Genomic DNA, 27,563 nt, shown 5'->3' on the forward strand with positions numbered 1-27,563 from the left:
ATAGTTTTTAATTTTTTTTCCTTTGAGTTCAATACTCTTGCCAATTCTTAGAAATCTTGGATATGCCAAAATTTCAAAACTATATTTCTTCAGACATTTAGTTATAATTTGAATCAATTTTTATTTAGCACCTTCTATTTATGAATTTTTGAAGATAGATACATTTATGGAGATCTCGTGATGTGGCAACAAGACACCAGGCACAGTGTTGTCGGTATGGAAGTGAGGAAGATACACATGCTTCTCCTCTTCATGGAATTCACAATTAGTGGCAAAGGTACAAAAGAGAAATAAATAAAATCATCATAAGTTAAGATGAGTTTTAAAAAGGAAAAAAATATTAGATCCTGATAATCGAATTTTTTCATATAGGATGATAGAGAGACATTCAAAGAAGTAACTCTTAAGACACAAAAGATGAGAACTATAGACAGAATGGGAGAAAGCAATGGAGGGATGAAACAGACAGGCAGCTGCGTGTGCAAAGTACAGAGGCAAGGAAAGGTTTAGTGTGCCAAGGAGCTGCATAAGGCCTGTGAGGATGAAGCATGTTGGGCAGAGCCACATGACAAGAGTTACTCTTAGAAAAATAGGGTCGGGTGTGGTGGCTCACGCCTGTAATCCCAGCACTTTGGGAGGCCGAGATGGGAAGATCACCTGAGGTCAGGAGTTCGAGACCAGCCTGGCCAACATGTTGAAACCCTGTCTCTATTAAAAATACAAAAATTAGCTGGGCGTGGTGGTTGGCGCCTCTAATCGCAGCTACTCGGGAGACTGAGGCAGGAGAATTGCTTGAACCAGGGAGGCAGAGGTTGCAGTGACTCGAGACCATGCCATTGCACTCCAGCCTAGGCAACAAGAGCGAAACTTCGTCAAAAAATAAAAAATAAAATAAAATAAGAAGAAGAAGAAAGAAAAATAGGCTATGGCTAGGTCTTATAAGATGTTGTAGGGAAGGCTAAAGGAAAAAGATCTTATTCTAAGGACAATGAGAATCCATTTGGTATCTTTAAGCAAGAAAGTCACAAGCTATAATGAAGCCTCCGTGCAATAATGAAGCCTCTGTGCAATAATAAATACAAATATGTGTAAGAATTAAATGGGTGGCTGTAGGGTTCATGTGGAGGGCACAGTGAGGTATTTAAACATACAAGTGTGGTTATTCAAAATTATAAATGACTTGCATGTCTTATAAAGGTATTGTATACAAGATGAGTGTGCAGCCTATAAAGCTGAAAGTATTCAGATGTGCCCCTTTATATTTATAATATCCTCAGTCTTTCACATATCAAGGAAGTGTTTGCATAAGAATTACTGAGAATTGCTGAATGTTCTTGGGCTTCTTCAGACCTTGGAAAGGGAGTCTAGCTAGTGCACTAAGACTATACTTCTATTTTATTGTCATTAGCTGAGCCAAGTATATTATAGAATATGTTCCAGAAATTGTGCTGGTCCGTTCTGTGCCATGAGTATGAAACTATGCTAAGAACGATGTCCTAATGCAATAAACAAAGGAGCTGCTCATCTGTCTGCAGTCAATAAAAAAAACACAGAATAGAGAAAGATGAAAAACACATCTGAAGAAGGTTTGTTATAAAGGAAAGTAATCAACCTTTGAGAAGCACAAACACAAGTAAACAAACCACTTTGTCAAGTATAGAAAAAAGGAATTAAATCTATTAGTAATTCCGAAAAGGAAGTAATAACTCCTAAATGGGAAGATGGGGAAAGACTTCAGGAAAAGGAAGCATTTAAACTTGGCTTTCAAGGAGATGAGGGAAATGAAATGTTAGGCAAAAGACAGGTGTTCCTTGGGCAATGGCCATGTTCAGTACTTCGCATGAACAGTGAGAAGGAATGTGATCACAAAGTCCTCTCACATCCTGGTCCACTGGAGAGAACAGTATCTGAGTGGAATGAGATGGGGCTCAACTGGATCCAATTCTAACTTTAAATGTCTTGAACATCAAATTACCACATTCTGTTACATGGGCAGCTCTCAAAACCAGTGCTAAATGGCCAGTATTCAATTGGCCACTGCCTTATGCATTTCTTGTTGTCCACTTACCAATGTGCAGAGTCATGGTGGCAAAAAAAAAAAAAAAAAAAAAAAAAAAAAAAAAAAAAAAGTTAGCTTGGGTGAACAGGTTTAGACTCTTATTTGACCAACCCCACCTTGAATGAGTCATCTTTGGAGCTAACATAAAAGCCATTTTGAAGATTCAAAATGGACTTACATCTTTGTTAATAAGACATCATCTTCGTATATAACCAAAGTGCTAATGAGATGTTATCCTTCAAATTAGTTTAAGCAAGGAGTTGCAAAGAAGTCTTGAGAAGAAGCCAACACCCAGGTTTCTGAGTATATAATCGCTCCACCAAAGAATTTAATTTTCAAACTCAGCATGTTGAGTCCTTATAACCATCTTTAATTAAGGATTTTAGCAATATGCCTCATAGCCACTGCCATTCACTCAGGAGCTTCCACAATGCCCCACCACTCTCTGCCATCACACATGGCACTAATCCTATAAGCTTTGAAGATGGATTGTGTTTGCCCAGCAGCTTCCATATCAGAACCTGGCTTCTGGACAACTTTCAAGAAACCTGCAATGAAACCACCAGCTGCCAAATGACCATTTGTGAACAGGACTTATTCACAGACGATAGCTGTGTGCAAAGTACCTGCCTCCCCGGAGTTGTCCAAACAACTTACTCCAATTCCAGGCCCTGCGAAAGGACAGCGTGCCAATCAGAAAGTTCTTCAGCAGGGCTGGCTTGTGTTTCTCAGCCTTGCCAATCAGAAAGCACTCAGCAGATGGGTTTTGTAGCCCAGAGCTGCCATCCTGCAAGCCTCAAGGGAAACAGTTGCCCACCCAAGACTTCTGAGTCTAAAAATTGCCTAACTCTGGAATGTGCCTCTAGCCAATGTCAGTCTGAGAACCCTGAATCCAGTTCCTGTAGACCTCTGGTCAATGTAACACCTGAGCCACAACTCCTGGAATCTTCTTCCAGCACTTATGAACCAACTTGCTGTGTTACTGGTGGTTTTCAATTGCCTAGTAAGTGAAGATCTGTAGGGGAGATAGCATATATTCTCATTTGGATAAATTTATTTTTGAGATACTTAAATATTTTGTATTTCTTTAAATACAAAATGTTGTATGTGTGTTTGTTAGTAAATGAACATGTCTTATTTTACTACTGTCTCCAAAGATAATATTTTTTTTCTTGTTGTTCTTTTGGGTATGCCTAGTGGTAATCTGGGGTTGGAAAGCATGCTAACTATTTTAGAGCAGTAGGATATGATTTGCTATTAAGCAATAAGATTTGTAGCCAGGAAATAACATGAATACTTAAAGGAAACTTCACACTTTGACTGTGAGTTGCTTTCTTTGGAAATACTTAGCATTGGATCTGGCTCATTAAGTAATGTGCTACTAGTCTCAGAAATTCATAAAATATTGGAATTAAAACAAGCGCAAAAGCCTACCTAGTCCTATGAAGTATGATAGGTTCAACTCTATCAGAGGTTGACCAAGTAGTTAATAACATCAGAACCACAACTAAAATCCAGACATATTCACTGGCCATCTGTTATTTTAGCCATTGAATCATGACATTCTTAAATTAACTATAAGATTAAGTCTTGAATAGTGCAAGGTAATTTTGAATTTTACCTCTATGGGCTTTATAACGACATAGCAACTAGAAAGCTTTATATAGAATGAACTGAAGTTTAGCAAAAAAAAAACCGCTGGTTTTTTTTTGTTTGTTTGTTTGTTTTTCTTCCTGATTTCATTATTTCTTAAGTATTTTTTGAGTTTGGAAAATATTCTTCGTATTAAATAAATTTGCTTTGTTTGGAAGCAAAATTTGGACTTGTCACACCATTATTTTTATTCAAGCCTTTTGTGGGTGTTATGTTACAGGGTTTTTGTTTGTTTGTTTGTTACCTAATGACAAGAGTATAAATATTTAGGAGAAAAGAGAACATATCCTCTTGTTATAATTTTTATAGTGTGAACCAGAAAGGGGTAACTCATGGCAGTGGTCAACAGAAGATGGAAAATATACTCATATGAATATCATAAGACCATAGAGTGAGATGTGTGAAACTGATTAATTTTAGTTAGGTAGCTTAGCTATTCTGAAATTTTTGGTGTGCTCTTAAATTGATCTTTTTTTTTTTTTTTTTGAGATGGAGTCTCATTCTCTTGCCCAGGCTGGAGTGCAGTGGCATGATCTCGGCTCACTGCAAGCTCCGCTTCCCGGGTTCACACAATTCTCCTACCTCAGCCTCCTGAGTAGCTGGGACTACAGGCGCTCGCCACCACGCCCAGCTAATTTTTTGTATTTTTAGTAGAAATGGGTTTCACCATGTTAGCCAGGATGGTCTCGATCTCCTGACCTCGTGATCTGCCCTCCTCAGCCTCCCAAAGTGCTGGGATTACAGGCATGAGCCACCGCGCCCAGCCTTGGATCTTTCATTTTTTCAGGGCAAAGTAAGGTAGTGATTTAGAACATGAACTCTGAAGATGGATTTCCTTGAGTTGGAATCTTAGCTTTGCTTAGCGACAACTTTTTAAATTCCAACTGTGTGACTATGTGCAAGTTATTTAACCACCTCAGTTTCTTTAACTTCAAAAGTGAAGGATAATGATAGAGCTACTGTGAGCCTTTATAAGTTAATAAATTGAAAGTGTAAGGCTTAAGAAATTACCATGTATATAGCAGATTTAGCAACTCAGCTACCTCAGAGACTCAATATGGAGGAGGTAGTGGGGATTTGTAAATAAACCCAGAAATCCATGACAGATTAGGAAAGCTAGTCATCCAACAAAAGAGAGATTAGCTGTTTTGTATTTTGGAAGATGCAGGCAGCATCATCTACTAAAGGAGAGAATTAAGAAACTCAAACCCTATCTAGTTGAAGTGAATTGGCAAGTATCTCTGAATCTATGGCAAATCTAATGCTATTGACAATTTACCAGTTAGTTCTGTGGGTGGGTGCCATGGTAATTCTATGTATCAACATGATTGAGCCAACGGCTGCCCAGATTAAGCATTATTTCTGAGTGTGTCTGTGAGAGTTTTCAGGGGAGATAAGCATTTAAATAAGTGTACTCAGTAGATGGCCCTCTCCAATGTGGATGGGAATCATTCAGTCCATCAAGGGTCTAAATAAAACAAATGGTCAGGGAAGGAGAAATGTGCCCCTTATGTTTCCTGCAAACCTACTTGAGCAGGGACATTGGGTTTTCCCAGCCCTCGGACTGGATTTATACCATTGGCTCCCCTGGTTCTGAGATCTTCACATTTGGACTGGAATTATATCACTGGTTTCCTTGCGTTTCCAGGTTGCAGGTGACAGATCATGAGATTTCTTAGCCTCCATAATTGTGTGAGCCAAACCTTCATGATAAATCACTCTCTCTCTTCATACACACACACACACATGCATGCGTATATATACACATACATATATATGGTGAGATAAATATATATATTATATAGATCTATCTATCTATCTATCTATCTATCTATCTATCTATCTATCTATCTATCTATCTTACTGGTTCTGTTTCTCTATGTAGCCCTGAATAATACAGTGGGCTAGACACAGGTCATCTCAAAGAGGAAGATTTAAGCCTAAAATCTATAAAACACCACTTACACAGGTGCTCTGTAGAGGGATAGAATTGAGGGAAGTCTGAGAAAGGCCAACACTATTCAATACCATCAGTAATACTCAGTATTGAGTATTGAGCCTTTGGCAGCCTCAGTAGCAGAACACCCCTGAAGCAAACAACATTGACGTAAAGCTTCCGTCCACAGCACTGATGGCAGTAACACAGCACTGGCAACAGTAAAGACAGAATTTATCTCGTGGCAGCTTCTCAGGATTCTAGTCATAGCCAATCATGTGAACATAGATCAAGTTCATTCACAATGAGGATTTTTACTAATGCAATGCCAATTGGGTTGCCCAGAAAAAGTTCAATTCATTTGGGCCACTGTTTCTAAAGACAAGAAGGAAAACCTACCCATTCCATATGCCTTCCAAGTATATATTACTTTACTGGGTGTGGCTTGCTGAGAAAACAGGACTTTGGTGAAAACTGGCTATGCGTGGTATGTGTTGTGGGGCAGGGGTGTGCCAGGAGAGAGCGACATGATGTTAAGTTTCATTTTCCCATCTATTCTGCTCATCATTCTAGACATTAGCTTTCCAGACTGAGCTTGACCACTCCTCGAAGGAGAAGCTAGCTGAGGAAGGGGCCAGTAGTTAATCCAACTCAATATGGAGCACATTAGAGCTCCTAATAGAGAGAAATTATGTGGACTCAGGTACAAAAGACTTTTGATATTGGAATATGGAATGCTATAATTGTATTAAGGAGACCTTGGTAGGAAATTTAGTGTAAGGAAAAGGACATGAGTCTTTTTTTTTTTTTTTTTTTTTTTTTTTTTTTTGAGACGGAGTCTCGCTGTGTCTCCCAGGCTGGAGTGCAGTGGCGTGATCTCGGCTCACTGCAAGCTCCGCCTCCCGGGTTCACGCCATTCTCCCGCCTCAGCCTTCCCAAGTAGCTGAGACTACAGGCGCCCGCCACCACGCCCGGCTAGTTTTTTTGTATTTTTAGTAGAGACGGGGTTTCACCATGTTAGCCAGGATAGTCTCGATCTCCTGACCTCGTGATCCACCCGCCTCGGCCTCCCAAAGTGCTGGGATTACAGGCTTGAGCCACCGCGCCCGGCCAAGGACATGAGTCTTATAGTATGACTAGACCTTACTCAATTCCAAATTCTGTCCATTAAAAGCTGTGTGCTCTGGAATGAATTAACATTCCTTTTTTTTTTTTTTTTTTTTGAGTCAGAGTCTCACTTTGCTGTCCAGACTGGAGTGCAGTAGTGCGATGTTGGCTCACAGCAACCTCTGCCTCCCGAGTTCAAGTGATTCTCATGCCTCAGCCTCCCAAGTAGCTGGGATTACAGATGCGTGCCACCACACCCAGCTAATTTTTGTACTTTTTGTAGAGACTGGGTTTCATCATGCTGGGCAGGCTGATCTTGAACTCCTGACATCAAGTGAGCCACCTGTGCTGGGATTACAGGTGTGAGCCACTGCACCAGGCCCAAATTAACATTTCTGAGACTTGGTTCCATTATTGTAAAATGGAGATAATAATATTGAAGTCATTGGGTGATTATGACAACTAAATGGCATGATTCCAGTTAAATGTTTAGTGGAGTGTTTGGCACATAATAAGAGCACAATATATGCTAGGTATCATTTGATACTTCATCTGATATTTTTCTCTTGGGCCTCAATATCAGTTTGTTTTTATGACTGTCTATAATGCACTTGAATTCAGGGCAGAGACCAAGAAAATCATTTCATTCCATGTGTAAAAGATGTAAGCAGTATGGGACATAACCAGGATATTCCATGCAGGACTCACTTTCAAGCAATGTCAAAACATACGGGTGGGTGTATGCTTGCTACAGAGCATTCTTCATAGACCAAGGGACTTCTTCCTGCCTAAAAGGAATGGTAGGATTTGTGCATTGGTATCCTAAACACTTCAAGACATTGGTAGTTTAACCACAAGTTTTTCTCTTAGAAGTCAAGCATAATGACTATCAAGAATTTCTTCTTGCCTGTATAGTACTGGGTCAAGAGCCATAAAATAGCTCTTATTAATTGGGTGCTTATTATTTATATAACACTTTGTACATATTTTATCATTTTAAACTCAGATAACCCGGTGGTATGAGTAAGATTAGTAAATCCCCCTTTTTCCAGTGAGGACAAAGGCACAAATTTGTTTTAGGGAAGACAAGACTTTGCTCTGTGTTAGATGGGAATTACACGTATCTTTCTTTAAGCCACGATATCCTTCCCTAGTTCTACTTTCTCTTTCTACCTTCAAGAATCTTACTTACTCCCTACTCTGTAATTTAAGTAACTTTTCCAATACAGGAAGTAAATGGTGGAACAAGGATTTTAACTCATGAATCTTTAAAACTTGAGTATGACCCTTTACTACCTTGATTATGCTTGACTTATATTATACTTGTAGTCATTAGAGTAGCTTCAAATGTGGAAGCTATCTGTGCTATGTGGAGAAGCGATACAAATAATTTGATTAAAAATGATTGATCTGGTTATACCGTATTGCTGTGAGGCTGCAGAGGAAACACCCAGAGAACTGAATATTGTTCGTTTGGATGGCTCGTTTGTAACTCAAAAATAAATGCAGTAAAGGAAATGAACATATTTTCATTAGAGTTTGTAAAATACTATGCACTTGAAATATCTTGGAAAAGAACAAATACTAACTACAAGTCGTGTGTAATCAATAGAGTCTAGATGCTAGGAAAGGGATTTAGATGGCATGGAGTCAGACTCCTCTACAATATAACTATTGTCGTAATGTTAGTCCTTTCATTTTCCATATCCTTTAGTCCTTATTTTTTTTTAGTTCAATAATATTTCTTTTGAAAATTTTGAGGTCATTGTAGACACTAATGGGATAGGACAGGACTTTGCTCCATGTTAGATGAGAATCACTCATATCTCTATTAAAGCCACAATATCCTTCCCTAGTTGTGCTTCCTGTTTCTAATTCCAGGAGTCTGACTTCCTCATTTGAAATTCTTTTACCTAGAGAGTTATTCTAGAATCTTCTACTTGGACTCAAATAATAGTTGATTGAAAAAATAGTTAAGAAAGAATAATAGCTAATATAATTGATAAATCATATTCTGGTTATATTAGAGATCTGACCTTGATGAAGTATAAAATGCAGCCTAGGTAGATAGGTAAAAATACACTAAATATCTAAAGCTGAATTTAAAAAAAAATGCAAATCTTTATGTAGTTGCATAAGAATAAGTTATTGGCCTGACGTTTTGTATAACTTTCTCTAGCTTTATGGAAAAAAGTCACTAATGGGATTGAAAGAGAGTTGTCCCTTGGATCCCAGAGGCAAAACTAATGCAGTTGCATCCAGACTTAAGAACAAAGAAATGTTGAGGGTAAATTTCAGAAAATAGTTAAGCCAACTTCTGTTCTTCCATTACTCAATGGTACTGGGTCATTGGCCCTGAAGGAGTTTAGTAACCACTAATTGACAAACATAATGAGAAAAGAAGGCTGAAAATCAAAGAGAAAGCTAAGAATAGCATCGCCCTTAGTATTGCAGTGCCTTGTCACTATTACTTTATGGACGGTTGCATGTTCCTTATTTAAGTTGACTGTGCAGAGTGAAACACCTGGATGAAAAAGTCCTCTTTCACAATAAACTGTGTCAAAACTTAGAGTAGAGTTGTTAGCCATTGTTATCTCCCACTTGGCATGAGCTAATTCACTTTCACACTCTATGTTAGGAAACCAATCGAATAATGCACGTTGAGATTCTCAGGAACAAAGTACCTTCCTCTAGACCTCATATTTTATTAAATTAAACTCCAGGAGCAAGTACAATAAATAAATTTTAAATTTTAGCTCTGTTGATATTCACAAAGGTTTGTAGTGATTACAAGTGTACTTACCAGATTAAACCTAGAATATACATTACCACTGAAAGAAATATATCTTTCTTAGAAAATAGAAACAGTCTTCAGTGTGGTTCTTTCATTTTTCAAGTCTATATTTATTCAGCAGGTTGCTTAAAGTGGGCCTGCTCCCAGATTCCCATCTCCCTGAGGCTACAGCTGATGGTGGCTTGGTCCCCAGGAGTCTGGTTTAATTTCCAGCAATGAATGATGGTGGAGATCAAACCATTGATCTTGAGAAAGTCCTGGAGGGGCTTCTAATGCAAGGTCAGCGCTCCAGGGCCCCGAGGCTACAAATGAAATGTTAGGCAATAAAAAAAACAATATTCTACACTTTGAGCCATTGAGCTTTCCTTAGAGGACAAATATCAGCCCAAGCTATGTTTTGCTCTGAAGGGTGCCTAATCAGAGTTAAATGTTTCCCAAGCTTCCATCACATCTGAGTGAAATGTTGTGGTCTTTGTATTTATGGCAAAGACCAGTTGACCATTTTTGCATGGTTTCTTCTGATGCTGCCTCATTTCTATCACAGTTATGTTTTCATAGAATCACAATCATGTCTAAATGTGTAAGATATATTTAGTAAAACTCACTCTGCAGTGGAGCAAATACATCTGCTGAGGTTAAATGAGTTATTGAATTTCATATGGCTCATTACCTGTCGAGTTAGGGCTAGAACTCCAGCCATGTGATACTCATCCTAGTGCCCCACTGATTGTACCTTGAAGTATCTCTCATGAGAAGTTTATTAAAAATATTTAAACATATGAAGCACAATAATTTTAGTGAACTCCATATGTACCTTAAAGGCCACACTTAACACATACACAAGTCTTTATTAGGTCATAAATGTAACCTATCTTAAATTAATATTCCTGGTATGATAAATATTCATCTATCCACAGATTTTTAAATATATTTTAATAAAACTTGAAATATTGCTTTTCTAGATGCATGGTTTGTTAAACAGCAAATAAGACCACAGTTCTCTTGCTTTAGAGATTCACTGAGTACTTTTTTCACGGTTATAAGTAGCCATTTTCCCTGACATCTAAATAATTGAGCTGTGTTCATAATCACATTTGAAATAATGAGTCAGAATAAAACCTACACGGAATGCTAGTAGTCATTACTAAAAAAATTCTAGAAGCCACAGCAAAGAAGGAGAAATAGCACTAAGTAAGTGCGAGTACTTTACCTGGAATCTAAACTAAGGTCATCTTGTCTTTCAATAATTGCTCAGCTGAAAGCCACAGCTGTCATTCCCTCAGGGGTTATTGCCATGGGGCTGTCTTCCCCTCTAATAGCCCCTTTTTTCATGTGACCCTCAGAGATGTCCTCTGCTAAGCCAGGAGCAGCTATGGCAGAATCCAGCTCCTGAACTACTGCCAAGAAACCTGAGGGGTTCCACCAGCTGCCGATAGCATGCTGCGTACCCAGCTCTTGTGAAACCGCTCCCTGTACTCCTCTGCTTGTGATATGTCCAGAACCTGCCATACAATCAACCTCTGCCTTTTTCATCCTAAGTCTTTACTTCCTTCCACCAAGCAATCTGCACTCAATGTTTTGGACTACATGGACAGCAGTGGCTGTCCCAGGATTCACTAGTCTTACAGCTATTAACCCCTGGGCTGGCTCTTGCATCTCGTTCATGATTGGGGTTTAGCAACTGCTGCCCCCTTGTGCAGCACCTTCACTTGTTAACAAATGATGAGCTATATAATAAACAGTTTTTGCCCCGACTTGCATACTGTATACATGTACATATTGTATACCTATGCCTACTGTATACATATACATCATATTGTATACATATTGCCATATCTATACATATTGTATACATATACACATTATATACAATATGGAAGTCGGGGCAAAAGCTGTTGCTTATATAGCTCATGGGGGTATTTTGAGTACTCCCTCATAGTTGCCAATTCCCAAATAAACTATCCAAACATTTCTATCTAGCATAGTTGGGGAAAATGGGCAGTCTCATGGAAGACTATGTTATATGGCTGGATTGCTTTAAAAAATATTTGACGGACCTATTTATTGCTCTCCTATTCCATGAGAAGACTGTTTATTAACTAAACCATAGTTCACATGTGTTCGTTTTCTTTGTCAGCTTTTTCTTTTAATTCCTTGCAAGCCTTTAAGATGTATTTTCAATATGGTATCAAGTTACTTTCTTTATCTTCTAATAGCTTCAATTAATCTCTACAAGTTATTACTGCATAAATTGCCCATAATTATTTCAATGTTATTATGATTATTATATTTCGACTAAAATGTCTGTGTCTTATTAAAAGATTGTCAAAGCAATAGAATTGGTGATTATGATGACATTGCAGTGCCACAATTTCAACTAGAAAACTGAAATCTGTGGAAGGGGCATTGAGAACTGTGAAAAGTCAGATATTTTATCCTATTTGTATGCTAACAAGTTAACCCATCATAGTTTCAGGAATGCAGGCAGAAGACATAAGAAGCCTAGGTTAGAGACAAAGACCTCTATTATTTATGGCAATAGCAGAAGCCAGAGTGTTGGCATTGACACCAGATCCCTGAGCTCCAGTTCCCATAGGGCCAGTGGACACCTGCTTATGCAGCAAGTTGTTTCACAGGAGAGGAACGCTGAGTTTAGGAACCTTGGATCATAGACATAATGAAGAGTAAGCATGTTTGACATTTGACCCTGAGAGAAATACTAAATCTATTTTCCAAGGCTGTTTCTCTAAAAACATGCTTGAAAAGTTAATTTAGAACAAAGGGAGCCAGTGACTCTGCACTGAAGACATGCAGAAATGCAAGAGACCCATGGGGATTATTTTCTCTGAAACAATACCCAACTCTTATCTCTACACTGCACTGCTCCTGGTGAATTTTCCCATGAGACTGACATTCCACTGACCACTCCGATTAGTCTGACCAACAGAGGCTGCAACCAAATCTACTGAATATATCTCATATATCATGCAGGTTAGAATACTCTTAATAAGACTCCAAGTAGCATTCAGTAAGTGGAGGCATCTACCTATGCTAAGTGCTCCGATAGCAAAATCATTAGTCACAGTGACTTGTAACTCAAAGAGACCCCAAAAGTACTAGCACTTTACGTGTTCAGATCTTCACAATCAGGGGAATGCCTTTTGTAATTTATGGAACAGGGTAATATAGTCATATGACACAACAGCAAAAGTATAGTTTGCCCTGTGTATCTGTGGGTTCACCATCTGTGGATTCAACTAATCACAGATTGAAAACATTAATGGAAATAAGCATGATTGCATACATATTGAACATATACAGACAGTTTTCCTTATAATTAGTCCCTAGAAAATACGTAATAACAATGATTTATATAGCACTTACATTGTATCAGCTATTATTAGTAACCTAGAAATGATTTAAAGGAGATGAGAACATGTGTGTGAATTAAATGCAAATACTATACCATTTTATAACAGGTACTTGAGTATCCATAAATTTTGGTATCTGTAGGGATTCTGGAACCAGTACCCCAAGGATGCCAAGGTATAATTGTACATTAAATTGACCCAAAGGGCTCCACCTAGAAAGTCACATTATTTTCCCTTTCCAGCTGTAATCTCTTCCAAAGCTTCATTAGCTGTATTCAAGTATTTCCCTTTCGCCTCCACTGGACTGAATAAAATGGTATCTTGGACACCTGTATCCAAGAGAGCCACAAAAGTTTGAGTCCCTCTTTTTCTTGAAGTTCCTCAATATATCTGAATGAGTGTATGCAGCTTCGGTCTCTCTTGGGGAAAGATAGACGTCTTTCTCCTTAAAGTGACTTACGTCAGGGTAAAGAAGGAGGAAGAGATTAGCAGGTGTGGAGAGAGAGAGAGCAGCTTAGCACCAGAAAACAAGATGCCTTGACTGTGGTTTTTGGCAGCAAGACATCTGCTAGGGGCTTGAACAAACAAACTTGTAATTTTTTAGTCCACCCGATGTTCTATATTAAGCAGTAACATAATCATTATTGACACAGTTTAATTAAGCCCTGGAATAATTGGACCAGCAGTTGCAGCCGTGTCGCTTTCCTGCTGTAGACACAAAGGTTGTACCTTTTGGCTACATGAGACTTGAGAGACATGTTTGTTAATCATGAGTATCTACTCCTCCATTATGAAGGTAACATCTGTTTTTTTTTATTCACTCAGTTTCAAAGTAAAGCCTAAAAAAAGTTTTCCAGGGTGGTGAGGCTGACTGCAAGGATTTAGCTAAAATTCTTATAGTAAATTCCTCATTCAAGAGTGATTTATCTTCTTCAGCATTATAAAACCAATCCGAGCCACTCAATGTGCCATTGCTGGTGTTCCACAGGAGTTTGGCGATCTCAGAGAAATTTCCCTAAGAGAATCATATCCCCCTTATAGCAGCCTAAATCCACTGTAAAAATTCTTTGAGCTTTCACCATCATCTCCAAATGGCTCTAATGTGGTCACACTTCACGAGGGGCTGAGCCTGGAAATGGCCCAACTGTTCCCATTTTTTTGAAGGGAAAAAGCAGCCCACTTTTTTATCCACCAAGAGAACCAGTCTGAGTCCTAACAATTTAACGAATTCTGTTCATTGTAATAGTGAGTTTTTCATATTTTAAGCTCAGTGTATGTGCACAACTCTGTAACTATTGTCTGCAAATGGATGGAACCTCTGCCCACCAGGATGAATCTTTGTATTAATTTTTACATTGTGGGAAACTTGAGGTTGGCTGGCTGTTTTAGAGAAGAGTCCTCTGGCTTAGATCAAGACACTTAGCTCTGCTGTCCTTAAACCTGTTTTCCAGGAATCATGTCCCCAATTCTTCCTAATTAACAAACAATAAAGTAGAGAATCATATATTACCCCATTAACCATTCAATTTGGTCAACAGGTTCACTACTGGTCTTAATGGAAATTCCCTTAAATTTCATTAGCCTATAAGGTTCTCCTCCCACTTATTCCCAAAAAGTCATGTCTCTGTCAACATTCCATCTTTGTTACCTAGGAGAAAGATGAGAATGTATGAGAGTAGTCACAGCAGAGTACAGAATTGTTGTGACTACTTAGCTCATCCAACCAATTCTCTCTCTCTCTCTCTTTTTTTTTTTGGCTGAAAATTCATTAAGCTTCTCATAGAAGACCATCAGCCACTGGTTTCTGGTTTGATATTAGGTCTGGCAACATTATATTTTTTACATACTGATTTCCAAGTCAATACATCAAAAGAAAGCCACAACTAGGCAAGCAGAGTAGTTGACAAATGCTGTTATACCTGTGGTCACTCTAGTCTTTGGGTTTTCATTTCTTCATTCCATTTCTTAAATTTTATGCATGATCTTTAAAATATGAACTCAGTTTATTCATGCTAAACCCTTATGTTAAATGCTAGCTAATGGATAACTCTTTTGAACGCTACTACTTTCTTTATCATAAAATTATTTCTTCTGTAGTCTTAGTGATGTTTCATATCACTTTCAAGGTATCTACTGATTTAGGATATATAATGTTGCTTAAAGGGTCATTTGTTACACAATCCAATCCACAGGCATTATGGATAGATACGTGGTCTCCATTATGTTCAAAATAGTTCTGCATTTCTCTGGAGAAGGACTCTTGGTGAGATAAGGCAGTTTGGAGCTGAACAGATCTTTTTTTCCTTAGTCCCAACATGAAAACAAAATGTAGCTGCTATTTATGATGACTAACTCTCAGGTTTTCAGAGTATTCTATCACAAATTAATTTCTTTCCATTTAAGACTCTCTCTAGAGATGTTCATCAAAGAAAGAAATAAGAAGTTATTAAACATAAGGAAACTTGCAGAAAAAAAATCCCCTCATTCAGAGAAAAGTATTTTATCTGAACCTGGAAATGGCCTGTGATAGAGACCAGGATAAAGACTTGAATCGCTTAAATGTCAGTCTTTCCACTGAAGAATAGTGACTCTCTATCTTTTATGAAGTGTTGTAAAATAATGTTTCAGAGGAAACAAATGTTTTAGTCAATTTAGAGTTTTCATTTGTCCTGAGTGCTGTTGTACCTGGCAGGATAAAAGTTGGTTAGGGCCGAACTTCCGAAGATCATCGATTGATTTTAGTGAGACTGTTGAGTGGCTGCCAAGCCCTAGCATTGCTATTTTGTTTTCATGTTCTATTAAGCAATAACCAAAAATAAAAAATAAAAATACACCGAGAAAATTTCTATACCCCAAAATGACATTTCTGATTGTAAAGTCTATCCCCAGAGTTCCTGTGTGTCTAGAAAGTCTGGAGTATAAAGAGGCTGGGAGAGGTACTTGTGATATGCAGCGAAATAACTGAACAAGTATTATCTGTGACCTAGAAGGTGAACTGAATTCTTCCCCTGGCTATAAAGTGTGTTAAGTGGGAAATTCCAAGACTTTGGCGACAAGCAATATAATAGACCCATGCCTCACTTTTTCTAGGTTTATAGTAAATCTTTGCTTTCACTGTAAACAAAAAAGCTCTCAAAGGACCAAAGATAATGAAAGGTTCTAATGTATAAAACTAAGGGCCAAAAGTGCTGAAAATACACGTCTTCATCTCTATTATAATATAATAGATTACATTATAATCTATTCAATCATGAATAGATTATAAACTACTAGAATATATTACCTAAATCAAGATAGACTCTGTCAGTTTCTATTCTATTTTCCTCAACAGCCATTTTCCATCATATACATTGGTCTGTATGCAAGTTTTTATTCTAATAAGAGAAATACCTGGAATAAAGTAAGAGAAAATAAAATGCAAGAACTTAAAAGAGGGAAAAATTACTAAGGCTTTTTCATTTATTATTTGAATAAATATTTACAAAAGTAGTTAGCATGTTGGGCAATTGTAGCAATACAAACACAAATAAGGCTATTATGTCTTCAATACAATAATTACTTAGAAGCAAAAATAAGATGTAAGTTGAATAAAATATAAGATATAAAAGAATATATAGGAGATATGTAAAGTAGAAAAAAGTTTAAAGGGAAAAGAAATTAATTCCAGTTAGGTAAAAATAAAAGTTTCCTTTTGGTGGTTGTGTTTGACCTGAGCTATTAGAATAAGCAGAATAGTCTGAGCATGGTGACTCACGCCTGTAATCCCAGCACTTTGGAAGGCCACTGTGGGCGGATCATGAGGTCAAGGGTTCAAGACCAGTCTGGTCAACATGGTGAAACCCTGTGTCTACTAAAAACACAAAAATTGTCTGGGTGTGTGGTGACAGGCACCTATAATCCCAGTTACTCAGGAAGCTGAAGCAGGAGAATTACTTGAACCCGGGAGGCAGAGGTTGCAGTGAGCCGAGATTGTGCCATTGCACTCTAGCCTGGGCAATGGAGTGAGACTCCATCTCAAAACAAAACAAAACAAAACAAAACAGAAACAAAAACAAAAAAACAAAAAACAAACTAACAAAAAAAGAATAAGTAGAATATAGATAAGCACAGACATGGTAGAATATCCAAAACAAAAATAAAAGGAATGTAATGTAAATGTAAGTGACACATTTACTGAGAATGGCAAATATGGCCCTCTGAAATTCCATATAAAGAAGACCTGAGGGGAGCATGTTTGGAAATGTATATTGAAGCCATATTATACATAGCCTTGAATGACGGCTTAAGGAGCTTTGGTTTAATTCTGTGGGCAATAGAGAGGTATTCAAGATAACTGTGGTTAAGGGAGAGAGATTACCTGAGATACATTTTGCTATTAATCTCACCTTAGGGAATGTGATAGAGATAGGGTTATTCGTAAGAACAGTTTTATTACACCTTAAGCTTGTGACTAAGAGAATATGGTACCGTAAGTGGAAATCAAGCTAATGGGAGGAGGAACCAATTTTGGAGAAAATACTATGTGTGTATAAATACTTAATTTGCAGTGTAAGTTATTCCCAGTGGGACAGTCTAGCAGACAATTACAAATGAAGAAACAGAGATAAGGAAAGAGAGCAGGCATGTGATTATGAATATAGAAAAATTCATGTAGCACTATTCATGGAACACTTAAGATAGATGAAATGCAGATTGATAAAAATGCAGGAAGAGATTGATAAATATTTGTATTCTGGTGGATAGGAGGCAAAAAGAGACAAAACATGAAGGACATAAGAGATACTGATGATGATATAAAAGAACCATGAGATTAGTGCACTGTTGAAATTGAAGTAGGACAAGGTTCAGAAAGGGGAGCATGGGCAGCAGTATCAAATGTGCCACTGAGTTAAGATTGAAGGTAAAATACACATTGGGTGTAGACTGGTGATCTTTAAGATAACAGATTAGGCCGGGCGCAGTGGCTCAAGCCTGTAATCCCAGCACTTTGGGAGGCCGAGACGGGCGGATCACAAGGTCAGGAGGTTGAGACCACCCTGGCTAACACAGTGAAACCCCGTCTCTACTAAAAAATACAAAAAACTAAACGGGCGAGGTGGTGGGCGCCTATAGTCCCAGCTACTCGGGAGGCTGAGGCAGGAGAATGGCGTGAACCCGGGAGGCAGAGCTTGCAGTGAACTGAGATCCAGCCACTGCACTGCAGCCTGGGCTACAGAGCGAGACTCCGTCTCAAAAAAAAAAAAAAAAAAAAAAAAAAGATAACAGATTAAAATATTGGTGCAAATAAAAGTTAGATTTTTTTTAATGAATAAAAAAGGATAAAACCTTTAAGACATTAGGTTAGGCAAAAGTGTCTTAGATACAAAATCAAAAACACAATCCATAAAGGAAAAGGTAATAAAATGTACTTCATCAAAATTAAACTGTACTTCAAAGCTCACTATAACATTAATAAACAGACAATCACAGCCCGGTAAAATATATTTGAAATTTGTATCTGTATTAGTCTGTTTTCATGCTGCTGTTAAAGACATATCTGAGACTGGGCAATTTACAAAAGAAAGAGGCTTATTTGACTTTTCCACGTGGCTGGGGAGGCCTCACAATCATGGCAAAAGGTAAAAGGCACATTTCACATGGTGATAGACAAGAGAATAGAGCTTGTGCAGGAAAACTCCCCTTTTTAAAACCATCAGGTCTCATGCAACTTATTCACTATCATGAGAACCACACCAGAAAAAACTGCCCCCATGATTCAGCTACCTCCCACCGGGTACCTCTCACAACATGTAGGAATTAAAGATGAGATTTGGCCCCATGCAAGTCCAAAATCCAGTGAGGCAGTCAAATCTTAAAGCTCCAAAATGATCTCCTTTGACTCCATGTCTCACATACAGGTCACGCCGATGCAAGAGGTAGGTTCCTATAATCTTGGGCAGCTTTGCCCCTGTGGTTTTGCAGGGTACAGCATCCCTCCCGGCTGCCTTCATGTGCTGGTGTTGAGTGTCCGTGACTTTTCTAGGCACACAGTGCAAGCTGTCTGTGGATCTACCATTCTGAGAATGCCCCAGTAGGGCCTTTGTTTGGGGGGCTGTGACCCCACATTTCCCTTCTGCACTGCCCTAGCAGTGCCCCATGGGGCCCTGCCTGTGCAGCAAACTTCTGCCTGGGCATCCAGGCATTTTCATACATCTTTTGAAATCTAGGCAGAGGTTCCCAAACCCTAATTCTTGACTTCCATGCACTGGCAAGCTGAACATCACATGGAGGCTGCCAAGGCTTGGGATTTGTACCCTCTGAAGCCACAGCTTGAGCTCTACATTGGCCTCTTTCAGCCAAGGCTGGAGCAGCCGGGATGCAGGGCACCAAGTCGCTAGGCTGCACACAGAACAGGGACCCTGGGCTGAGCTCACAAAACCACTTTTCCTCCTGGGCCTCTGGGCCTGTGACGAGAGAGACTGCTGTAAAGGCCTCTGACATGCCCTGGAGACATTTTCCCCATTGTCTTGGGGATTAACATTTGGCTCCTTGTTACTTATGAAAATTTCTGCGGCTGGCTTGAATTTCTTCTCAGAAAATGGGATTTTCTTTTCCATCACATTGTCAGGCTGCAAATTTTCCAAACTTTTAAGCTCTGCTTCACTTATAAAACTGAATGCCTTTAACAGAATTCAAGTCATCTCCTGAATACTTTACTGCTTAGCAATTTCTTCCACCAGATACCCTAAATCATCTTTCTGAAGTTCAAAGTTCCACAAATCTCTAGGGCTGGGGCAAAATGCCACCAGTCTCTTTGCTAAAACGTAACAAAAGTCACCTTTGTTCCAGTTCCCAACAAGTTTCTCATCTCCCTCTGAGACCACCTCAGACTGGATTTTATTGTCCATATCTTTATCAACATTTTGGTCAAAGCCATTCAACAAGTCTCTAAGGAGTTCCACACTTTCTCACATTTTTCTGTCTTCCTCTGAGGCCTCCAAATTGTTTCAGACTCTGCCTGTTACCCAGTTCCAAAGTTGCTTCCACATCTTCAGGTATCTTTTCAGCCATGCTCCACTCTACTGTACCAATTTTCTGTATTAGTCTGTTTTCATGGTGCTGATAAAGACATACCTGAGACTGGACAATTTATGAAAGAAGGAGGTTTAATAGACTTACAGTTCCACCTGGCTAGGGAAGCCTCACAATCATAGTGGAAGATGAAAGGCATGTCTCACATGGCAGCAGACAAGAGAAGAGAACCTGTGCAGGGAAACTCCCCTTTTTAAAACCATCATATCTCATGAGACTTATTCCCTATTACAAGAACAGCACAGGAAAGACCTGCCCCCATGATTCAATTACCTCCTACTTGGTCCCTCCCACAATACGTGGAAATTCAAGAGGAGATTTGGGTGGGGACACAGCCAAACCCTATCAATATCTAACAAAAGAGTTGTATTTAAAATATTTAAATAACTCTCCACACCCAATAATAAGAAAGCAAAAACCGAATAAACATATGAATAAAACCTTGAACAGGTTCTTTGCTAAATAAGATGTCAAAATCAGAAATAATCAGTGACTCTGCTCAGCAGCATCAGTCACTAGTAAATTAACACCACTACAAAATACCATTATAACTTCATAGAATGACTAAAATTTTAAAAGCCTGAGTACACAAAATGTTGGAAGAAACTTGAACTCTTACGCTGCTGCTGGGAATGTAAAATGGTGCAGTTACCTGTAAAAAAGTTTAGTAGCTACTTAAAAAGTCAAACACTGATGTACTATGTGATTAATTTATTTCATTCCTGGGTATTTACCTAAGAGAAATGAATGCAAGTGTTCCATCAAAACTTGTACCCAAATGTTCATAACACTTGTATTTGTAATTCCCCAAAACTTCACACTACCCATCAACGTGATAGATATAACAAATTTTGTTATATCTATACAATAGGCACTGCACAGCAATAAAACAAATAAACTGTTAGTCGGTGTTGCAACTTGAATGAATCTCAAATTAAGTATGCTGAGTGAAAAATAGAAGCAAAAAATTACAGACCACATTATTTCATTCCATTTGTATAAAATGCAAGAAAATGTAAATTAATCCAAAATGACAGAAAGATCAGTGGTTGCCTGGGGATAAGTGAAGTGAGATGGAGAGGGGTAAAATGGAGGAACAACAAAGGCATACAAAGATTTGGGGGACAATTAATATAATAACTATCCTTATTTTCATTATACATATATCAAAACTTACTAAATTGTACTCTTTAAATATGTTCAGTTTATTTTATATCACTTATATCTCGATAAAGTTGATAAAATATATAAGCAATTCAAACCTTGGACCCAGCTGCCATCCATAAAGCAGTCCCAGGATCAGGCTTCAGCACTGCTCTACTGTGATTAACAGTCATTTAAAATGGAGATCTATGAATTATCTGACAAAGAGTTCAAAGAATTATTCAAATAATTGTCTTAAAGTAGCTCAATGGCTCACAAAGAAATTAGGATAACTAAGTAAAATTATGAAAACAATCCATAAACAAAGTTAGAATTTTGGGAAGAAAAAGGAAACAATAAAAAATAATTAAAACAGATATCCTGGAGCTGTAGAAGACAATGACTGAAAAATTCAAAAGAGAACTCCATTAGCAGACACAATTACGCAGAATTAAAAATAAACAGATCATTTGAAATTATCCAGTGAGAGAAACAAAAAGAAAAAAAATGAAAAAGAGTAAAGAAAGGCTACATGACTTATGAAACACTATTGAGTAAATCAATATATGCATTATGGGATCCTCAGAAGAACTAGCAGATGAGAAAGGGACAGGAAACTTACTTAAAGAAATGATGACAGAACATTTCCTGAGTCTGGGGAGGAAAATGAACATCCAGCTGGATGATGCCCAAAGAACCACAAATAGGCTGAATGTCAAGAGGTATGTAGCACGACACATTATAATAAAATAGGCAAAAGTCAAAGACAAAGTGATAATTTTGAAAGCAGCAAGAGAAAAATGACTTGTCACAAACTAGGGAAATTTCATGAGACTATCAGGAAATTTCTCAGCAAAAACCTTTCAGGCCAGTAGAGTGGAATGATGTATTCAAAGTGCTGAAACAAACAAACAAACAAACAAACAAAGACTTGCCAACTAAGAATAATATCCCCAGTGAAGCTGGATCTCAGAAATGAAAAAGAGATAAAGATTTTCTGAGATATATAAAAGCCCAGGAAGTTCCTCAACACTAGATGTGCCTTATAAGGTATGCTAAAGGGAGGTCTTCAACTTGAAATGAAAAGGCACTAATAAGAAACATGAAAACTTGAGAAAGTATAAAACTCACTGTTAAAGGTAAGTATCTACTAAAATTCAGAATACTTTAATACTGTAATGGTGGTATATAAATCACTTTTAACTTTAGTATAAAAGTTAAAAGACAAAAGTATTAAAAACAACTATAACTACTGTGATAGTTAATCATATGTGTCAATTTGGCTGGTTAAGGATTTTCCAAGATAGTGGTATTTCTAGATGTGTCTGTGAAGGTGTTTCTGAAAGAGATTAACATTTGAATCAGTAGACTAAGTAAAGAAGATCCACCCTTACCAATCTAGTCAGACCTCATCCAATCCAATGGGGCCCAGGAGGGAAGAAAATGGTGCAGGAAAGGTAAATTTCCTCTCTCTTCTGGAGCTTGGAGAGCCATCTTCTCCTGCTCTTGGATACTGGAGCTCCTCGTATTTGGTCCTTTGGACTCCAGGATTTACACTAACACTCCCTTCTCCAACCCTCCATGGTTCTCAGGCCCTTGGACTCATATTAAATTACACCACTGACTTTTCTGGTTCTCCATCTTGCAGATGGCATGCATGGAGCTTCTTGGCCTTCATAATCATGTGAGTCAATTTTCATAATAAATGTCCTCTTTTATATATATATATATTCTATTAGTTTTGATCCTCTGAAGAACCCTAATACAGCTAAAATAATTTATTAATAGATACATAATATAAAAAGATATAATTATGACTTCAATAACATAAAATAGGCTGGGCGAGGTGGCTCAAGCCTGTAATCCCAGCACTTTGGGAGGCCGAGACGGGCGGATCACGAGGTCAGGAGATCGAGACCATCCTGGCTAACACAGTGAAACCCCGTCTCTACTAAAAATACAAAAACTTAGCCGGGCGAGGTGGCAGGTGCCTGTAGTCCCAGCTACTCAGGAGGCTGAGGCAGGAGAATGGCGTGAACCTGGGAGGCGGAGCTTGCAGTGAGCTGAGATCCAGCCACTGCACTCCAGCCTGGGTGACAGAGCGAGACTCTGTCTCAAAACAAACAAACAAACAAAAAAAATAAATAACATAAAATATGTATGTGGGGGAAAGAAGTGTAGAGCTTCTGTATGTGATCAAAGTGAAATTATTATCAGCTTAAAATAATGTTTTATGTAAGCCTTATGGTGATCACCAAGAATAACCTGTAGTAAATACATTAAAATTAAAAGAATCAAAGCATACCACTACAGAAAAAAACCATCAAATCAAAAAGACAGTGGGAGAGCAAGAAAAGAACAATGAATCACAAAACAGACAGAAAATAATTAAAATGTCAGTAGTAAGTTCTTGGCAGCAGTAAAGTAAAGTAATCAACAATTACTTAAAATGTAAATGGATTTAAATATCCACTTAAAAGATACAGGGTGGCTGAATATATTTTTTTAAAAGATCCAACTAAAATGCTGTCTACAAGAGACTCACTTGAGAGTTTAGAACTCACATAGGCTGAAAGTGAAAGTTATTCCATGAAAATGGTAACCAAATGAGAGCAGGGGTGGCTAGATTTTATATTGTACAAAATAGGCTTTACACCAAAAACTATCATAGGACAAAGAAGGTCATTATATCATGAAAAAGGAGTCCATTCATAAAGAGGATATAACAAGCACAAATATATATGTACCCAACACTGGAATACCTAAATATAAAAACAAATATTAACAGAACTGAGGGGAGAAATGAACAGTAGTATGATAATCATAGGAGACTTTGATACCCCAGTTTCAACAATGGATACATTACCCAGAGAGAAGATCAAAAAGAAAAGAGCAGACTTACCAAACAGATTTATACAAAACACTTCAGCCAACAGGAGAAGAATGCACATTCTTTTCTAGCACACACTAAATATTATCCAGGATAGACTATAGGTGAGCCCCCAAAAAAGTCTTAAGGAAATTAAAATCATATTAAACATCCAACCATAATGATATTAAACCACCAAACTAGAAATCAGTAACAAGAGGAAAATTGAAAAATTCACAAATATGTGAAAATTAACACGCTACCGAACAACCAATAAATCAAAGAAAAAATCAAAAGAGAAATTAGAAAATATTGAGACAATGAAAATGGAAGCACAACATTCAAAAACGTTGGAATGCACTGAAAACCATTTTAAGAAGTTTATAGCAAAGAATACCTACCTGAAAAAAGAAAGATTTCAAACAACCTAACTTCTCAAGAAGTTAGAAAAAGAATAACAAACTAAGCCCAAAGTCAGTAGAAGAAAAAAATAATAATAAAAGTAGAGCAGAAAAAAAGTCAAATAGAGAATTTTTTATAAAATTCGAAAAGATTTGTAGAAGTAAAGCTTGTTGTTTTTTAGACGTTTCCACATTGATTTTACAAAACGAGCATTATCCTGATACCAGTGTTGGTCAAGGATACTAAAAGATAAAACAGAAACAGAAACAGAAACTGAAAGCCAATATACCTGATGAACATGATGCAAAAGTCCTCAACAAAATACTAACAAGCAGGATTCAATGGCACATTCAAAGGATGATACAACATGATTTAGTGAGTCTTATTCCTGGGAGGCTAGGATGATTCAACACAAGCATATCAATGAATATGATACACCAAGTTAGCAGAAAGAAGGATAGAAGTTATCATCACTATAGATGTAGAAAAAGCATTTGACAGAATTCAACAAATTTTCATGATAAAGACTTCAACGAATTAGGCATAGAAGGAATATACTTCAACATAACAAAGTCCATATATGACAAACTCACAGGTAAAACCCACAGTGGTGAAAACCTAAAAGCTTTTCCTCTTACATCAGGAACAAGACAAGGATGGCCACTCTTTCTACTTCTATTCAATATAGTACTAGAAGTCCTAGCCAGAGCAATTAGAAAAAAAAAAAAAAAGAGAGAGAGAGAGAGAGAGAAAAAGAAAAGCACCCACATCATAACGAAGTAAAATTGTCTCTGTTTGCATATGACATGATGCTATACATTAAAAACCCTAGAGACCCCACCAAAAAACTATTAGAACTAGTAAATGAGTTCAGCAAAGTTGCAAGATACAAAATAAACATACAAAAATCAGTAGCATGTCTATACCTTATAGATAAACTATCTAAAAAAGAAATTTTAGGCCAAGTGCGGTGGCTCACGCCTGTAATCCCAGGCGTGTAATCCTAGGCCTTTGGGAGGCCAAGGTGAGTGGATCACCTGAGGTCAGGGGTTCAAGACCAGCCTGACTGACATGGTGAAACCCCACCTCTACCAAAAAAAAATAAATGAATAAAACAAAAATTAGCCGGGCATGGTGGCACTTGCTTGTAATCCTGGCTACTTGGGAGGCTGAGGCAGGAGAATTATTTGAACTCAAGAGGCAGAGGTTGCAGTGCGCGGAGATCGTGCCACTGCACTCCAGCCTGGGTGACAGAGTGAGACTTCGTCTCAAAAAAAAAAAAGAAAGAAAGAAAGAGAGAAAAATGGCTCACGCCTATAATCCCAGCAGTTTGGGAGGCCGAGGTGGGCGGATCAGGAGGTCAGAAGATCGAGACCATCCTGGCTAACACAGTGAAACCCCGTCTCTACTAAAAATACAAAAAAATTAGCCGGGCGTAGTGACGGGCGCCTGTAGTCCCAGCTACTCAGGAGGCTGAAGCTGGAGAATGGCGTGAACCTGGGAGGCGGGGCTTGCAGTGAGCCAAGATCTCAGCACTGCACTCCAGCCTGGGCGACTCCATCTCAAAAAACAAAAATAAAAGAAAGAAAGAAATTTTTAAAATCTCATTTAAAAAGACATCAAAAAGAATAAAATGCTTAGAAATAAATCAAAGAAATGAGAGATCTATATACTGAAAACTGTAAAATATTAATGAAAGAAATTGAAGAAGACAAACAAATGGAAAAAAATTCTATGTTCATGGATTTAAAGAATGAATACTGTTAAAATCCTAATACCCAAAGCAGTCTACAGGTACAACACAATCCCTATCAAAATTCCAATGGCATTTTTCACAGAAATAGAAAAAAAATTATAAAATTCATAAGGAAATACAAAAGACCCAAATAGGCAAAACAATATTAAGCAAGAAAAGAAAAGCTAGAGGGATCACATTTACTGATTTCAAAATATATCACAATGCTACAAATATCAAATTATGGCACTGAGATGAAAACAGACACATGAGCTAATGTAACAGAATTAAAAGCCCCAAAATAAATCCACACATTTACAGTCAGTTAATGCTTGACAAGGTTTCCAAGAACAAACCATGGGGAGAGAGTCGTCTCTTCAATGAATGATTTTCGGAAAACTGCATACCCACCTGCAGAAGAATGAAACTGGACCAGTATCTCACAACATATACAAAAATCAACTAAAAATGTATTAAACACTTAAACACAAGGCCAGTAGCTATAAAACTATTCAAAAAACACATAGAGAAAATATTCTTGACATTGGTCTTAGAAATGAGTTTTTTTGTCATGACACCAAAAGCATGAGCAATTAAAGCAAAAATAGGCAAGTTGTATTTCATAAAACTAAAAAGCTTCACACAGCAAAGGCAACAATAAAAGAGAGAAACAACTTAGAAAACAGGAAAAAATATTTGCAAACCATTCAGTCATTTGATAAGTGGTTAATATCCAAAATATATAGAAACTCTTACAACTCAATAACAAAAAGCCCAATTTAAAAGTGAGCAAATAACCTGAATAGGTATCTTTGCAAAGAAGACATAGAAATGATTGAGAGATATTTGAAAGGGTCCTCAACATTAGTAATGATCAGAGAAACGAAAATCAAAATCACAATGGGGTCTCATCTCAACACTTGTTGGAATGACTATCATTAAAAAACACTCAGACACACACACACAAACAAACAACTTGGTGGAGCTGTTGAGAAAAAGGAACCCTTACACACTGTTGGTGGGACTGTGAATTCATATACTGAAAAACATAATAAGGCCTCCTTAAAAATTAAAAATAGAACTACCATATGATCCATCAATCCCACCTTTGGGGATATATCCAAAGTAAATGAAACCAGTAATTTGAAGAGATAATTGTACTCCATGTACATTGCGGCATTATTCACAATAACCAAGATATAGAAACAAGGCATGTGTGCACCAACGAATGAATAAATAATGAAATTGTGGATATTATCAGCCTTACAAAAGAAAGAAATTTTGCCATTTGTGACAACATGGATGAACCCGGAAGACATTATGCTAAGTAAAATAAACCAGACACAGAAAGACAAATATTGTATGATTTCACTTATATGTGGAATCTAAAAAAAAAAAAACAAAAACAAAAACAAAAAAAACC

At 37.6% G+C, this 27,563-nt stretch overlaps 2 protein-coding genes across 2 annotated transcripts in view; both read left to right on the forward strand.

The window, feature by feature from the left end:
* Nucleotides 1–23,092, forward strand: part of TIAM1 (TIAM Rac1 associated GEF 1) — a 1,375,699-nt gene extending 1,352,607 nt beyond the window's left edge. The window contains exon 29 of the transcript XR_007724593.1: nucleotides 23,037–23,092. The gene's annotated coding sequence lies outside the window, so the exon portion shown is untranslated. The remainder of the gene's footprint in view (nucleotides 1–23,036) is intronic.
* Nucleotides 2,422–3,102, forward strand: LOC126951697 (keratin-associated protein 27-1). Its single transcript, XM_050786062.1, has one exon. It carries the CDS (start codon nucleotides 2,450–2,452, stop codon nucleotides 3,068–3,070), a length of 621 nt encoding a protein of 206 aa, XP_050642019.1. The 5' UTR covers nucleotides 2,422–2,449; the 3' UTR covers nucleotides 3,071–3,102.
* Nucleotides 23,093–27,563: the final 4,471 nt, after the last annotated feature.

Source organism: Macaca thibetana, chromosome 3 (genome assembly GCF_024542745.1).
Source record: "Macaca thibetana thibetana isolate TM-01 chromosome 3, ASM2454274v1, whole genome shotgun sequence".
In the NCBI taxonomy this organism is placed as follows: Eukaryota; Metazoa; Chordata; class Mammalia; order Primates; family Cercopithecidae; genus Macaca; species Macaca thibetana.

Bases quoted from the DNA above. Each gene is read 5' to 3' on its own strand.
- LOC126951697 (XM_050786062.1), top strand. From the start codon at position 2,450: ATGCCTCATAGCCACTGCCATTCACTCAGGAGCTTCCACAATGCCCCA.